Source organism: Lepidochelys kempii, chromosome 7, assembly GCF_965140285.1.
Source record: "Lepidochelys kempii isolate rLepKem1 chromosome 7, rLepKem1.hap1, whole genome shotgun sequence".
NCBI classification, from domain to species: domain Eukaryota; kingdom Metazoa; phylum Chordata; order Testudines; family Cheloniidae; genus Lepidochelys; species Lepidochelys kempii.
Genome location: NC_136386.1, coordinates 76511023 through 76527417, shown reverse-complemented (window position 1 = coordinate 76527417; position 16395 = coordinate 76511023). Strand labels below are relative to the sequence as shown.

The following is a 16395-nucleotide window of genomic DNA, read 5'->3' as shown; positions in this document are numbered from 1 at the left end:
TTGTTTTGTTTTGTGTTTCATATGTAGGTCTATGAAACTACTGATCAAACCAATGTGAACCCGGTTCCTTACCTGAGGTTTAAAATACCGCCACAGCTCATGTTGCAGTGATTTTTCCATTGTTTCCTGGAAATCAAATTAAAACATCTAAATATAATACAGTTTTTCTACATAGAGATATCAAACTCTTGTTGTGCATGATAATGAAAGACATTCTCCATACACAGAAACAACAAAACTGTAACAAAGCCTGTTGATTTTCAAGATGACATTTCCCAGTTATTTGTATCACTTTGAGTGGATCACAATGTGTAAATGATTGAAATTGGGAGGGGTGGTCAGTATTTTCTCATCTTTGACTCCCTTGTATTTCTACCATGATGGCTTTTGCCATAACCTACACATTTGCTGGTACTCTATATTGGACAAATAGAGATGCAAAACCTGAAAGCTGTTCAATTTATGAATGGGTATTTGCTTTTCCAACTGCAGTACAAACCCCGTAAATCATGACATTGGGCAATGGGGTGGGAAATCAGGCACTGGAACACATAAAAAGCCCTTGAAAGTGGGGACAATAGCCATTAGGGTGATGATTTCTTTTCTCTGATCCTTATTTTAGTTAGAAGAAACTCATGTTTTATAATCTCATATAAACATAAATAAAGGAGTTAGCCCAAAGATGAATTTGATCCACGATATCTTAATGCTGTTATTCACATGTGCAAAACCAGATATGATCTCCCTCCCTGACTCTGAACCAGTCAACCTGAGCTCCTGTTCTACCTTGGGAGAGGTGATTTGGGCCTCCCCTGTCATGTAATACTCCAGGGGCAGCCCAGATTCTGGGAGGGATTTTCCTGGGAGGTTTTGCATCTTTTTTCCCCTCCATCTCTGTCTTGTTTCTCACTTCCATCATCCTCTCCCCACTTTTGTGTTTAGCTATTGCCATCACTCTCTCGCTCCACTTCCCCTAATGTTTCCTTTTTCTTATATCTTCTTTTTCTCCCTTCTTCCCTTCCTCACACTTGGCCCTTTCTTCCTCATGTAGATTTTTTTTTTTTTTCAAACTAAAACATTTAGTACTCAGGGCTGCCCCTTTAGCCCAGTGACAGCAAGCTCTTGCTTGGGGCCTCGCATTCCAAGCATGCTCTTTAGGCTGGGCCTATCTCCTTCACTTGCACTGGGACCAGACAGGGAGGAAACTCCCCAGTCCCTTCTGCAGCAGGAGTGACAACAGTTTGACTGATCCTTCCCTGACAGAGCTTGGGACCCAGAAGGCTTGCGTTGTTCTTCTAATACTGTAGGAATGCTACTAATGCTTTCTCAATTCCACTCTGGCCAGTGCTGATGCCCAATTCCTGCCTCCTCCTGCCAGTACAGCTCCCCTGCTCCATGCATATAGTATAGCAGGGAGACAAACACTGATCACAGAGACAAGTGCATTGCTGGATAGAGCATTCTGATGGACAAGTGCAATGCTGCCATGTCACAATGGGAGAAGAGCGATAAGAGACTGCTCTGAAAAAAATTGCTTTATAGCTTCTGTCCTTAGGATAGCCTAATAATGACTGTCATGAGGAAAGAGAGATTGACCTAGTTTTCAGTGCTGATGACCTACCCTAGAACCCTTCTGTGTAGAAAAGCAGATGTAAAGGCAAAGCAGTTTGCCGGTGGAGAAATGATGGAAACAGGTCACCTGTGTTTAGACCAGGCTTATGATTCAGAGATCAAAGGGAGAATACTTAAAGTGGATTTGTCAAAATGTATCTCTGAGTCAATACTATTCGATCTGATCTGCTTTTCCCAGAGAAAGGCAGACAGATAACTGCAATAGGTAGTGCTGTATATTTAGAAAATTTGCATGTAAAAAGGTACACAGATTTACTCACATCTGTATCTTAAGGAAGATTGACAGCAATAGGAGATACTTAGGGGTAGTAGTGGTTAATGGAAAAGTTTGAGAGTGAAGGACCCCTGGATTCTGTTCCCAGTTCAACCAGTGACTTGCTATGTGACCAAAGGAAAATTATTTAACCTCTCTGTGCTTCGCTTCCCTTCTCTGCTGTAAAATGGGGATAATACTCTCCTTTTTTAGTAAAGTGTTTTGAGATCTTTGAATGAAGGGTATTACATAAGTGAAAAGGAATTAAATTAAACTAATTAATTAAGGGAAATGGTACTATTTCTAGACGTTCAGCACTAAATCAACTGCTGATCACTCTCCCCTTGATTCCTGTGCACCACTGGATCGAGAAGAGTAAGGGAAGTCGACATCGCATAGTGCATAAGTAGATCTAAGCTACATCGATTTGAGTTACGTTATACATGTAACTCAAATTGCGTAGCTTAGATCAACTTTTCCCTTTAGTGTAGACAAGGCCTGAGACTGGCAATCAGTGCACAGTGACTTCAGTGCTTATGTGGATAACAAGTGTTAGAATCAGCTCAGGATTTATTGGCTGCTATGACAACCGTGAGACTATGCCAGGTGGTTACTGTCTCAAATTACATAGCTAGTCACTCTCTAGAGCTGTGTGGGCAGGAATTGGAAAGTAGGCCAGTGTTATGGACTGACCATGACTTTTTGCATTTTTGATGTTGGGGCACACATATGCTGCCAGGGCCTGACCTGAAAGACCCTGAGCATTCCCTCACCTGAGTGACCAGTGAAAAAGAGTTTGATGATCTCATTGTCAGGAACATCAAATTCACACAAATGTTAAAAATAAAACAATCAAAACTGATTTGTTCTTCTATTTAAAAAAACCTTCCTGGACTTTTGAGTCTGGTGTGGAATTCAGCTTTTCCACAATACAGAATAAAGCTTTGTACTCATAAATATGTATGTACAGTATTTGCAGATAGATTATATGGGAATATTTTAATGTATTTTTCCCCACAGAGCTGGATAGCGCTGAGGAACTAGAGAAGAAGCGTATCTGTAGAATCATCACGAAGGATTTTCCTCAGTACTTTGCTGTGGTTTCACGAATTAAGCAGGAAAGTAACCAAATTGGTCCTGAGGGAGGTGTTTTGAGCAGTACAACTGTGCCTCATGTCCAAGCATCCTTCCCAGAGGGTGCTCTAACTAAAAGAATTCGAGTGGGCCTCCAGGTAATAAACCACACCTGCAATAATCATTTTAATATGCAAAATCTAGAGCTGCAATTCTTAATCTGTGGGGTGCAACTCAAAAATGAGTCACAAGGATATGTCTAGTAGGTGACACCACTGACTGAGAGCTGGTAAACTCTCCTGTACCCCACAGACAGGGCTCCTGCACTCCACCTCCTACTGGGGCTAGGGCTGCTACCTGCCCTGCTTCTATCTCACCACCTAGTCTGGGAACTGTTCCACAACTCACACAGTGCTCAGCACTGTGGCAGAGGAAGTGGCTCCCATGTTCTATTTATCTTCATAGCACCAGCCACCTACCCCCATGCCAGTAGCACCAGTATCCATCCTTTCTACCCTTTTGTGTGTTAATACAGCTAAATGTATATGTATATATCTAGGAACAAAGACTGTAGGCCATATTTACATGATGAGGGACTCTATACTGAAAGCAATGACTCTGAAAAAGATTTGGGGGTGTTGGTGAATATTCACTGAACATGACTTCCAGTGCAATGCTGTGGCCAACGGGACTAATGTGATCCTTGGATACATAAAGGGGATTCTCAAGAATAGAAAGGTTATTTTACCTCTGTATTTGGCATTGGTGCAACCACTTCTGAAATACTGTTCAGAATTGTGTCCAGTTCTGGTGCCCACAATTCAAGAAGGATGTTGATAAATTGGAGAGTGTTCGGATAGGAGCCACGAGAATAATTAAGGGATTAGAAAACATGCCTTATAGTGATAGACTCAAGGAGCTCAATCTATTTAGCTGAACAAAGAGAAGGTTAAGGAGTGACTTGATCACGGTCTATAAGCATCTACCTGGGGAACCGATATTTGATCATGGACTTTACAGTCTAGCAGAAAAAGACAAATTCAAACTGGAAATAAGGTGTACATTTTTAACATTGAGCGTAATTAACTACTGGAACAGTTTACCAAGGATTGTGGTGGATTCTCCATCACTGACAATTTTAAAATCAATAGTAGATGTTTTTCTAAAAGATCTGCTCTAGGAATTATTTTGGGTCAGTTCTATGGCCTGTTTTATACAGGAAGTCAGACTAGCTGGTCACAATGGTCCCTTCTGGCCTTGGAAGCTATTAATCTAAATCCTTGTAGCACCAACTATCCACCCCAGCCAGGAGCTCTGCATGTAAGATGTAAGGAAGCTGCAGTGGGCCCAGAGAGAATTCCTGTGGCAGAAGATCAGCCTATGGCTAGTATACATAGCACTATGCTGTCCCCTATAGCACAGGGCTATGCTTGGGGATGGGAGTGGCTGTAGTGCTTACCACTATACCTACTCTGGGCTGCAGAGCATCCCATATGCATCTGTGGGGAGTCTGCTGTAGAGCAGCCACCATCTGCTTTTCTGGGTTAAGCCAGGGCCGTTCCTATCACTTCCAAGCAGAATCCAGGAGGTGCAGAGGTGATTTAAAGCTTCCTTAAAAGTGCAGCACAGAATCTAGAGAAACCTTCCTTCTTGCTGGTTTCTGCTCATTATCATTTATTGGGGGGTGTTGACATTTTTCACAACAAAATTATTAAATAATTTAATCATTTGATTTGGTGGGTTCGTTAAATAGGAGCTTCGTTTTAGATTGCTTTGCTCGGAACTTGTGCTGGTGAAACATTTTAACCATCATCTTTGCAGAACACCATACAGTACAGTTGGGTAATGGAACAGGTGACAAATCAGTGCTCCGATGTCTAGTGAGAAACTTTCGGGGAAAGTAATAAACAATTTGATTCATAAAAGTATCCAAAATGTCTGATTCAAAACTTATCCAAACTTCCAAACTTCTTTGTTCTAGAAATTAGACTTGAAATGGAATAAAAACAGATTTCTTATGAGATTTTTGCTACTTTTTAGTTTGATGCAAGAATTGTGTTGCTTTTCTCACTGTAATTTGGTGCATTAATGATCACTGTGTAGATAGAGCCCCAGAAAGGCACATTTTAAGGAGGCCAAGGAAGAAGTAAAACAGGACAAACAGAAAATAAAAAGAATTGAGTTCCCATTTTGGAAGGATTCTGCTGGGCTAACATGGATTTTTATCTCAAGATATGAAATTCCTTCTCTGTGTTGACAGGCTCAACCAGTTCCAGATGAGACTGTCAAAAAAATCCTCGGAAACAAAGCAACTTTCAGCCCCATTGTCACTGTGGAACCAAGAAGAAGAAAATTTCATAAACCTATAACAATGACAATTCCTGTGCCACCCCCTTCAGGAGAAGGTGTGACGAATGGTTACAAAGGAGACACCACACCTAGCCTTCGACTTTTATGTAGCATTACAGGTTAGGCAAGAATCTACTCTTTGCAAAGGTTACTATAATAATAATGCATCCGCATTCATTTGTTATGCATTTCAAATGTAGCTTTCCAGTGAGGAAAGCCATTGATAGTTCCAAGTATTGGAACCAGTAGGATTAAAACTAGTACTCAAGTGCCTGATGCGAAGTCATTGGAAAGACTGACACTGAGTCAGTGGGCCTTGACTTTGGACTTGTGTCATTATCCATGTTAGAGGAAACTTTACAGCAATAAACATTTTATGACATTTTATTAAGTGTTCAATATGAAGAGTCTTTCCATTGACAGCTGCATACATATAGATAAAAATCCAATATGGATGCAGTCCTGATCCTATTGATTGCAGTGAGAGACTAGCCCCTGAGTTCAGTTAGGGCCAGGATGTTACCCAGAATGTATATCTCGCTACATTAGAATCAGCTTCAGATATGTATGTATTATATTATTATTCAGATGTATGAGAGCAGTAGTAACTAGAGTCTTCTGTTTACATGTGAAGCAAAAGAACTCAGTGTGGAAGTGTTCCTTTGCAATCCGTTTTAAAAAAAGCTTGAAGATTCATGGTACGTTTGGTTTTTGAGATAAAATTGTATATGATTTATGTGTAACTTATTTTCATAGGAGGGACTTCACCTGCTCAATGGGAGGATATCACAGGAACCACTCCATTGACGTTTATAAATGACTGTGTTTCTTTCACAACCAACGTTTCAGCCAGGTATGGGAATGCAAAATACCAAACAGACGCAATTATTTGTTTCCTTACATAGGAAAAATAGGGATTTTCCCCACAGCTTTCCATGATTCTGTAAATAAGGTTTATAAAGAAATAATAGGTCAGATCCTTAGCCTGTGAAAATTGGACTCTGACTGTATTGATTTATACCAGCTGATGATTTGGCCCAATAACTTGCTGTACTATTTTTAATAGCAAAAATAGCTTAGTATCACTGTCTTTTATTGGTAGTTCACAGGCTTAGCAAACTATGTATGGAGCTATGTACATAATTCTTTAAAAAAGAAAAGCTGATTTGATAGGACATTAATGTTGCACAGCTAAGCATTCCATATTTAGGAAATGCCATGGTTCAGACTGCACATAAAACCTTAGCTCTGCTCCTTTGTATGCATTACAAAACAGTCTTTAATGACAGTTTTCACATACTGTTTCTCTCAAATTACAATACAGTAAAATTACAATACAGGCTTTTTGTATAACTTTTACAAAGTACATAGCTGCTCTCCCAAACACTCCTTCATACCTTTAGTACATTTCTAATTATACTGCTCTGTTTAGCTACACCCGGAAACCAAGCCTGGAAAACTTCGGCCAATGTGAATGTGAATGCTTTTGAAAGTTACGAGCGACTGAACTCAGGAGAACTGGAAACTGTTTTGCATCCTCACTATAGCAGTCACTGCCACACTTGTTATAATAAATAATGTTTCTGCACATCATTTCTTGCTCTCTGGGACAGCATGAGCTATACCCTGGGAAATTTCCCACACAAACCATCTGAGAGTATCTGTCAGAAAAGGGAAAAAAATCTCTCTTTCTCTGTGCCAGTTTTGAACATTTACGTGACAGTGGTTCACAAGTTCCTGAACCACTGAGCTGCACTCAACCAGCTGGATAGCCAGCAAACAGGAAATACAAACCAAAGACTGCTAACCAAGTTTATATAAAATTGTTTGGTTTGAGGGGTCATTACATACATAACAAGCTCTTTTATACTATGAAAGAATGTCTTTCTCTGTCCTCCTAAAGTCCCTAACTTGTGGATGTACTAATTGTCACCATGCTCCTAAACTTAATCAGAGAAGGAGACAATATAATATCTGTCCTGTAGCAAGGCCTCCTTTCTTGCATATGCAATTTATGTACCATGAGTTTTCTATACTGCAGACCATGGATTTGGCTATACACTTTTCAGTATGGCCTCCCATCTCACTCTGAGTGCGACTGATAGTTTATTTTAATGAAGATTAGATATGAGTACTGGTGGACCTCACAGAAGTACCATGCAAGATACAATTTAGCGACACAAATCACACCATCTACCCAGGTTTGACCTGAAGGATACTCAGAATGAGCAGTTACAGGAGACGCCAACAAAGGGTCACCCAAAGATACAGATTCCACCAACCCAGACAACCTCACTTTCACTCATCTAAAACACTGTAAGGAAAGCTCTGCCTTTGCCAATGGAAAATTTTCAGAAACTGCATTCATCCAAAATGGCTGTGGAATCATGGAAGCCAACGAACACAAGGATTTCCCTTTGCCTCCCCTGAAAAGTAATCTCCATTCTGCCCCGTCACCGTTAGCAGAGACCACATTTATTCTTTGCTGATGCAACAGAGTTTCTTTATAAAGTTTTGGCCAGTGTTTTGTAAAACAAACTCCTTTTGTCTTTTCTCTTTCAGATTTTGGCTGGCAGACTGCCATCAGGTACTAGAAACTGTCGGCCTTGCCACACAACTTTATAGGGAATTAATATGTGTTCCTTATATGGCTAAGTTTGTGATATTTGCCAAAATGAATGATCCTGTGGAATCTAATTTGCGTTGCTTCTGCATGACTGATGATAAAGTGGACAAAACTTTGGAGCAACAAGAGAATTTTGAAGAAGTTGCAAGAAGTAAAGATATTGAGGTATATTTCATATTAACAGCAGCTCAGATCATTCCCTTCCTCCAGGGGTGTAGAGAGTCTATGCTCTAGTTCCACTTTACAAGAGTAGGCAGGGTGCCAGGATATCACAAAAGAAGTCCACAACCACTATAAGCCAGCTGCATGAAAGCCCACAGTGAGCAGGGGTGAAAGTAACTTAAGGGCTGGGGTCCTGAGCGGGCGGGGCTGGGGTGTCCCTCGGACGGAAAGGGCAGGGCCTCAGGCAGAAGGGGTGGGGCCTTTAAATCCCCAGGCCCTTTAAATAGGCGGCGATTTAAAGGGCCCAGGGCTCCTGGCCGCCATTGCAGCTACCACTACCATGGGGGCTCTGGCAGCAGGGCTCTGGCGGCGATTTAAAAGGCCCGGGACTCCCAGCTGCTATCCAGGGGCTCCGATGGCGATTTAAAGGGCCCGGGGTTGCTGTAGTGGCAGCTGGGAGCACCGGGACCTTTAATTCGCCACCGGTGCCCCGGGGCTCCCAGCTGCCGCTGCTACCCCAGGGCTCCGGCAGTGGGGCTCTGGTGGCAATTTAAAGGACCAGGGGCTCTGGCTACTGCCTGGAGCCAAGGGCCCTTTTAAATTGCCCGCCTGGGGAAGCTGCCCCCTGCCAGTACCGTTGGCTGTGTACCGGCTCTTGCTGGTATGCCGTACTGTACTGTACCAGCTTACTTTCACCTCTGACAGTGAGGCTGTGTGAAGAAACTCTTTGGAAGTGCACTAAGAAGGATAAACGGGTCCTCCTTCCAGGGTCCTCCAGTCCTTCTGCCTATTGGGAGTGGGGAGGTAATGCAAAGGACTCTGTAGAGCAGCTGACAGGGGTGCTGGAACAATTTTTATAGCGGGGGTGCTGAGTGCCATTGAACTAAACTGTAAACACTGTATATAATGGAAACCACTTCAAGCCAGGGGGAGCTGCAGCACGCCCCCCCTCTCCCCTTTTGTTCCTATGGCAGCTGCACTCCTGCTTCATAGCTTGGTGGGTTAAAATTCCTCCCTCCTTGTCCACATAGATATCTCTAGCACACAGCTGAGTTAGTCTGGCTGGTTTGTTTGGGATTTTTGAGACAAACGGCATTTCTTGTGAGAAATTGTGTAATATATACTTTTCCCTCAGAGAATCCTATGCTGAAGCTAATTATAAAGATATCTGTATCTATGGAATTGGAGCTATATTTTTAAAAAGTAACTTTAGCAATGAGAATGTTTAACAAATCATAGAATATCAGGGTTGGAAGGGACCTCAGGAGGTCATCTAGTCCAACCCCCTGCTCAAAGCAGGACCAATTCCCAGTTTTTGCCCCAGATCCCTAAATGGCCCCTTCAAGGGTTGAACTCACAACCCTGGGTTTAGTAGGCCAGTGCTCAAACCACTGAGCTATCCCTCCCCCCCCGAATGTGTTTTAATAGTTTTAATTAATCAGCCACACTTATAATGTCATATTATACATACCACAGTACTGTTGTATTAGATCAGTGTTGAACATGTGTTATGTTGATGCATTCCTAGCTAAAGGAGGAGTTATGATGTTGGAAGAAATGGTGATATATGTTTGTGCATGTATCATAGATTTTACTCACTTTCAATTTCTGTCTTGTTGCTTTGATAGGTTCTGGAAGGAAAACCCATTTATGTTGATTGCTATGGAAATCTGGCCCCTTTGACAAAAGGAGGACAACAGCTTGTTTTTAATTTTTATGCTTTCAAGGAAAATAGACTGCCATTCTCTATTAAGGTAAAAATAAACCCCACAGAATTCTTAGTTGAGAAAATATTTTCCTCATGTAGTAATATTGGTTCTGTCTAATAGGAATAGTCTGCCCCTGAGAAGTAAGTACATAAGTATTATTATAATTTAGCAGATAGGTAATTTGGAACAGAATTTATAAGTGATTTGCATGAAGCCATAGAAGGAATCACTATCAGAGCTGGGATCAGAATACATGCTATTCTGATTCACAGTCCTTTGCCAGAACCATGCCTCAGACTAGACCTGTTCTCATATGCCTTCTAGCTGCAAGGTATATTATTTCAAGGGGTAGATCATCTACCCAAATGACAAGAGTGAGATAATACATGATCCAGATTTTGAGCCCTAGCCTCTTGTTTTTACATGTGCAGTTGATAGTGCTTCCAAAAAGTGAGTGTACACACACATTATGCATATGTAATCACCTATTTTGTGGTTGCAAATGAAAATCGTGGTCACTTTTGTGAGTGCAAGTCATTGCATATACAAAACTGGGCAGAGAGAAATGCAGATGGGTTGAAAACTCAATCCAGTTTACCTACAGGAGTATTTCTCCTGGAGTGATGCCACTCAGCATGGTGCCTTGCACTGTGCTGGAAACAGTTTTGGAAACTTGTTTGCAGTGGAACAACAACCCGAGGCCGGCCCAGTAGTCTAGTTGTAGTTACAACTTTCTTCCCTATGAAAAGCTGCAAGTTGGGTTCTGGCTGAGTTCCTTTGGTCTTCAACTGGCGTGGTTACTAGATAGCTTCTGATGGAAGGGAACACCACCTATTCCTCTGCAATAGCTTTCTCTAGCTGTCCAAACTAATTCTGATGGTCTCCAATGGGAGCCACACTCAATACTCCTTTTAGAGAAGAGGTCCCCTCAGGGACTTTAACTTCTCACATGCCCTTTGTGGGGGAAACAGACCATGTTAAATGTAATGCAAAAAACATACATTTCAAACAGTTAAGTCAATCTATCATATTGTATGATAAATTTTTCTAGATTAGAGACACCAGCCAAGAGCCTTGTGGTCGTTTATCATTTTTGAAAGAACCAAAGACTACAAAAGGACTGCCACAAACAGCTGTTTGCAACTTAAATATTACTCTTCCAGCACACAAAAAGGTATTTCTGCCAGCACTCTTTTTGTTTTGTTTAACTTTTAGTTTAACTTTTTTTGCTAGTAATAAAGAAACCCTATGAAATGCGAGTAATGCGAATGCTTTGTAATATGATTAAGGCTGTTATAAATTTATGTTGTATTAGTTTTTTGTATATAAAAAGCTTTTAAAGTCTGTTGTTACTGTGGTGTCAAGTTCCTATTATTTTTATGATCGGGTCCTCTGTTTACAGCTCATGCTTCAGCTTGTAGTTCATAGATTTTATGCATTCAGTAATGTCGTGTTGATTTGCACTTGATGTAAGATTTTTTTTCTTTTATGTTGACATTTTGGATTTGCTTTGGCTTATAAATCAGCTTGCATTTTGTGCTCCCAACTTTGTCCTTTTCATATCCTGATATTCTTTTCCCTGCTGTCCATTATAATATTCCTTGTCTCTGCAATGCACCTTGGAACCAAAAGGAAACAGAGTCAGATCAAGATGATGAGGTAATATAAACACTCTCTTCTGTTTTTATTTTCTTCAGAATTAGTGCAGAAAGATAAATGTGTTCTAGAAAAGTGTCTTTTAATTATAGCAGTGAATATTAACAATATATACTACACATCTATGTTCTGTTATCAAGAAATAAAAGTGCAGGCATGTGATGAAATAAGATCATATGTTATAAATTTAAACGCAGTATATGCTAATATTCTGAACTTCAGCTCACTTTATTCTTAGAATGTAAATTATGAAATTTATAATATACAAGCCAAATTCATCCTTCATATAGCTGAAGTCAGTGGCATTACATACACCAGGGATTAATTAGCGCTCTTATGTTAATAAACATTCAGTATTTCCCTAACCTGTATTTCTGTATACCCTTTAAACATTGGCCTATTGTATTTTTATTCCTGAAAATAACCCCTATTTAAAAAAAAAAAACGCAAAATAACCAGGAGTAATTTCTAAGTATTTTAGTGTATCTATTTTCAAATAAGCTCCAGATCTCCACAGCTTAAAAGTCCACACCTTGTCACAGTTGTTAACAGAAAATATCTCTCTTTAGTAATCTTAATTAAGTTGTCTCAGGTCAGAAGATGAACCTCATTTTATGCACTAAGGGATACACAGTGAGTTTTAAGACACTAGAAACAGAAAACCTAGTACAGAAACATCAGATACGTATCCATTTTATTACTAGAATAAGAGTTCCTTGTGTGTAGCCCTCTCTTTCTGATTGCTGATAAATAGCATTAGCCACCTGATGACTAAAATCAAATAAGAGTCAGTACATCAAAAAGATAACCATATCTTTTGGTTTTCATTTGACTTGTGCCTGGTGAGTTATTTTATAGGTATCTCAATAGTTTTCTTTCCAAACAAACTATATTTTTGGAGACATGATCAAATGAACTGGTTTCTGTGAATGACTTTTAATATGAATAAATAGAGCTGCAAAAATAGCACAGTAACTGCTATGCCATTAGACACCGTAACTTATGATGCAACTTCCTAGTTAGCAATTGTATTCTGCTTTCTAATATACATCTCTGTGTTTTGTGCATATTAAAAGAAATCCCCTTTCATGCCTTTTTTGTCCTTAATGTACTCACTTTAAAGCAAGCATACATTGTGGTTTATGTGCTTTCAAGACAGATTAATGTTGGGAGAGGTATTTGATCAGCCTAAATTATACTCTTATTAGTGTTTTATGTCTGTATCTGTAGTCTTTTATGTTGATGCTTCTGTTTTTAGCCAAAATACAGAAAAATAAATCATGCCATTTTAAGTAGTATGGAAGAGATTACTAAAAGATAATGGGATTTTACAGTATTTAGGTAATATGGGGCTAGACTGTGACTTTAGACAGTGCCCTGAACTAAATGTACTGTGTTCACAGCACCACCTCAGAAGTATACCCGGGAGATGACATATCCCTCTAAGTTAAAATTCCTGCCCTGCTTTCGTGCCTCCTCCAGAGGATTAGTAATTTACTGCTGGTTTATATTACCAGCTAATTATTACTCCTCTCCACAAAAATGGTTTAGCTGCACTGGCCAGCAAGCAGGAATGGAGCCAAGGCTTTGCCCATTGCCTACCACCTGCTATGTAGGGGGAAATGCAACCATGTAGCCCTGTTTTCTCCTGTGCACCCTCATCAAGCTGTAAGAGTGGATTCTTATTCCCTTGTGTGGGTGTGTAGTCCAAGTATGATCTAGCCCACTGTACAGAGATATCATAATCAAGCTGTTCACAATATTTGAAAAGTACCAAGTGGAAATGTGTTTTGTTGCAGACGGAGAAATCAGACCGGCGTCAAAGCTTTGTCTCTCTTGCTTTACGTAAGCGCTACAGCTATCTGACTGAGCCTGGAATGAGTGAGTTCCATAACAAACCTACTAATACCGTACATACCCTACTTTAATAAGAAGAGACATTTTTTCTATAAATGTTGCATTTAGTGTCCTTTGAAAAAAATTAATAGAAAAATTGTTTATAGCTAAACTTTTGGATGGTCTGTGAGCCTCTGCATTGTGAGAGCTTGGAGAATCCTTACTGGTAAGCAGCATGCTCCAGTTAAAGTAAATAAAAATAATCATAAAAAAGCCACATAATTTATTGGCCAGAGCAAGGGCAACTGAATTGAAAAGTATTTTCCAAAAGACAGTCTGTGCCTCCTCCCTGCAAAATGTTAATTAATGAAATCTAGCTGTATCACAGTGATGCATTAGATATAATAATGGGCAAAACTCAGTGGGGTTGGAAGGTTCCTTTCAGATAAAATGTTTGACTTTTTATTCAGTTTATTTGAGCTCCTTTCTATTTTATAGCTTCTTCCTCTCTCTCCCCATTTTTTCCCCATATTCCATAGAGCCTTTCCTTGTACTCAATCATAGCTTTCTCTTCTATCCCCATGTCCTTGACCTGACCCATGGCCCTGCTTCCTTTTCTCTCTTTAAGTACAATAATGTATCTGACAACCTTTGCTTCCCTCCCCAATCAGAATGTGGTTATTCTTGTGTTTTCTCTTCTCCTCCAGCAGCCAGTCAAACTTCTCATTCCCTGAACTTCAGTGACCCTTCGATATAATTTCATAAAATCCATTTACAAATCTCATCAGGTTTGCTATTGGATTTATTGTCTCACTACATTGTAGTGGTAGGACTGTCGTGATACAACATACCTCCTGGGAGCTGCTGGGAGCTGGGAGCTCCTGCTGGGAGCTGCTGTTTAAAGATCTTGTGAGCTCTGTGGGGTTTTGAGGTGCTCCAGAATGCATTGTGCTTCTCAGACACAGGAGAAGACCTGAAGTATATAAGATCTGATGACAGCACCTCGCCTTAAGAGACTACCAGACAAGCTGAGACCTCATAGTGAACTCTGAGATATCATCAAAGATTTGTTGGCTATATGTTTCAAGTAAATTGTGAATAGAGCATCGTTCTGTTGGGCAGACTTAAATATGCTCAGTCACCATTTTCATTCACCTGTAGCAGGTGAGGAAGTGGGAATAACACACAATAGGACATGCATTAGGTAAGAGATCTCCACATGTCAAGTGCATAGTGGGGCATGAGGCTAAAGGCCAAATTCATTCAGTACCCAGGAGGTGCAGGTATGTAAAACAACTGCACTCTCTAAAATATCCTATTCCACTTAGAAAATGACATAATTGAGTTTTTTATTTTTTAAAAATCAGTAAAAAAAAGCCATATTTTTTTCTAGACCACACAGTTATCTCAAAACTGCATGTGCCGTTAACTTCGTCGATGAGGTTGCTGACCCAGTCCTTTTCCACAAATATAATATGGAGTATAGACAAGGCATTTTTAAAATATCTGAATACATGATGTAATGGAGAAAAGAATATTTGCAATTAGGAGAGACTCCTATTGGATTTATTGTCTCACTACATTGTAGTGGTAGGACTGTCGTGATACAACATACCAAGAGTCTAGTGGCATTTACAGATACTTTAGTGTAGAGCAAATTATTTTTATTTCATTACTGCCCTTCACTATTGTTTTGGCTTCTTATTTTTTGGATTTGTGACTGCTTTTGAATCTTGGCAGCTACTCCTAATAAACCACTGTGGTAAAATTTATTTAATGACGTTTTTCAGAAAGGGGAAATGAGAGAGTAAAGAGTGGTCAGACTTTAGTTTTAAAATGATTTATACCAGTATACTTGCAATGGCTGTCTTTTGGAATAGACTGTGCCAGTATGCCAAGCATTCAAGCTCTTTCCAACCTAAATGTTCTAATACTATAATAGCGTTACCTAGTCAATGCATCTGTACGCCTTCGCTTGGTATTTGTAGGCTCACCACATTTTCCCATTACAGCATATGGGCCTATGGCGTGCTGAACATCTTTTTAGATAAGCTTCTGTGACATAACTTTAGTAACTTAATGTTAGTCTTATTTTGTTTCTTTCACTGTGAATTACTGTCTAGCTAGAAGATAGACCAAACAGCTTTGATAAATTGTCAGCATAACTTCAGACAAAGGTGTGCGGAATAGGTAGTAAAGAAACCAAGTAAAGAAATTTTGCCTAAAAGTTATTTTACTTATTTGTGGAAGAACTCTCTGAATGTCATTGCTGTGTCAGAGGATATGGAAGCTGTAATGTCATTCCCAGAAATACTGCCTTCTGGATTGGTACCTCCAGCCAGTGACTTCAAAATCTGACTGGCCCTACTGATTTGGTTTGCGATGCCTGTGAATATGTTGGGCCTTTTTGGGGATGCTCATAGTTAACAGATTTGTCTTGGCCAGATCATCTCTACCTACTATATTGTTCTTCAAGTACTTATCTAATGTTATCTTTTGAGAAATGTAAAGTTGAACAGGTCTTTCTTTGAGCTGATACAAGAAATCTCCTCAAAAGGAGCAAGACACTACATCTTGTAGAAAAAGTGTACTCTTCTTTTAAATGCCTCTTATGAAAATATTTATTTACATGTTGTGCATAATACAGCATATAAAATGTATTACTTCATTTGCTTGTTTTGACATGGTGTACTATGCATGAGTAAAGTGTTTGAGTTGCTTTGCTTGCTCACGTTTATCATAAATCATTTTCCATTTTTCATGTATGACAAATGCTTCTTAAATCATTTCATTTAAAGTTTTACTTTAGTTTGACCAAACAAAAGGAATATCGCATGAAAAAATGCAGAAGGTTCCTATTTATTTTTTTAACCCTTGACTCAGAAAAGTTCTTGCTCTTATTGGCTTTGTGAGCGTGAAGCATATACGAATTGTGCATGGATAGATAAAGATTTGAATTTATTCCAGTTGCTTCACAGTTTGCACATCAATTGCCTGTCACTTAAAGGTATTTTGGGTTCTGCATGAAATAGTTCTGAGTGGTTTTCAAAAAGGATTTTAGCTATTTAATGTCATTCTACACAAGTTTATATTGTTTT

The 16395-nt window shown here is 39.6% G+C and overlaps 1 protein-coding gene across 11 annotated transcripts in view; it reads left to right on the top strand.

Moving 5' to 3' along the window:
* The window catches only part of ANK3 (ankyrin 3), a 557055-nt gene that overhangs the window by 499001 nt on the left and 41659 nt on the right, over positions 1–16395 (top strand). For 8 of the 11 annotated variants that reach the window (XM_073353398.2, XM_073353395.2, XM_073353399.2 and 5 more), the window contains 8 exons: positions 2906–3117; positions 5220–5427; positions 6065–6161; positions 7871–8099; positions 9725–9850; positions 10857–10979; positions 11438–11464; positions 13261–13342. In XM_073353398.2, coding sequence (XP_073209499.2) covers positions 2906–3117; positions 5220–5427; positions 6065–6161; positions 7871–8099; positions 9725–9850; positions 10857–10979; positions 11438–11464; positions 13261–13342 — 1104 coding nt within the window. The remainder of the gene's footprint in view (positions 1–2905; positions 3118–5219; positions 5428–6064; positions 6162–7870; positions 8100–9724; positions 9851–10856; positions 10980–11437; positions 11465–13260; positions 13343–16395) is intronic. The other 3 variants (XM_073353406.2, XM_073353403.2, XM_073353404.2) reach the window with 1 other exon arrangement.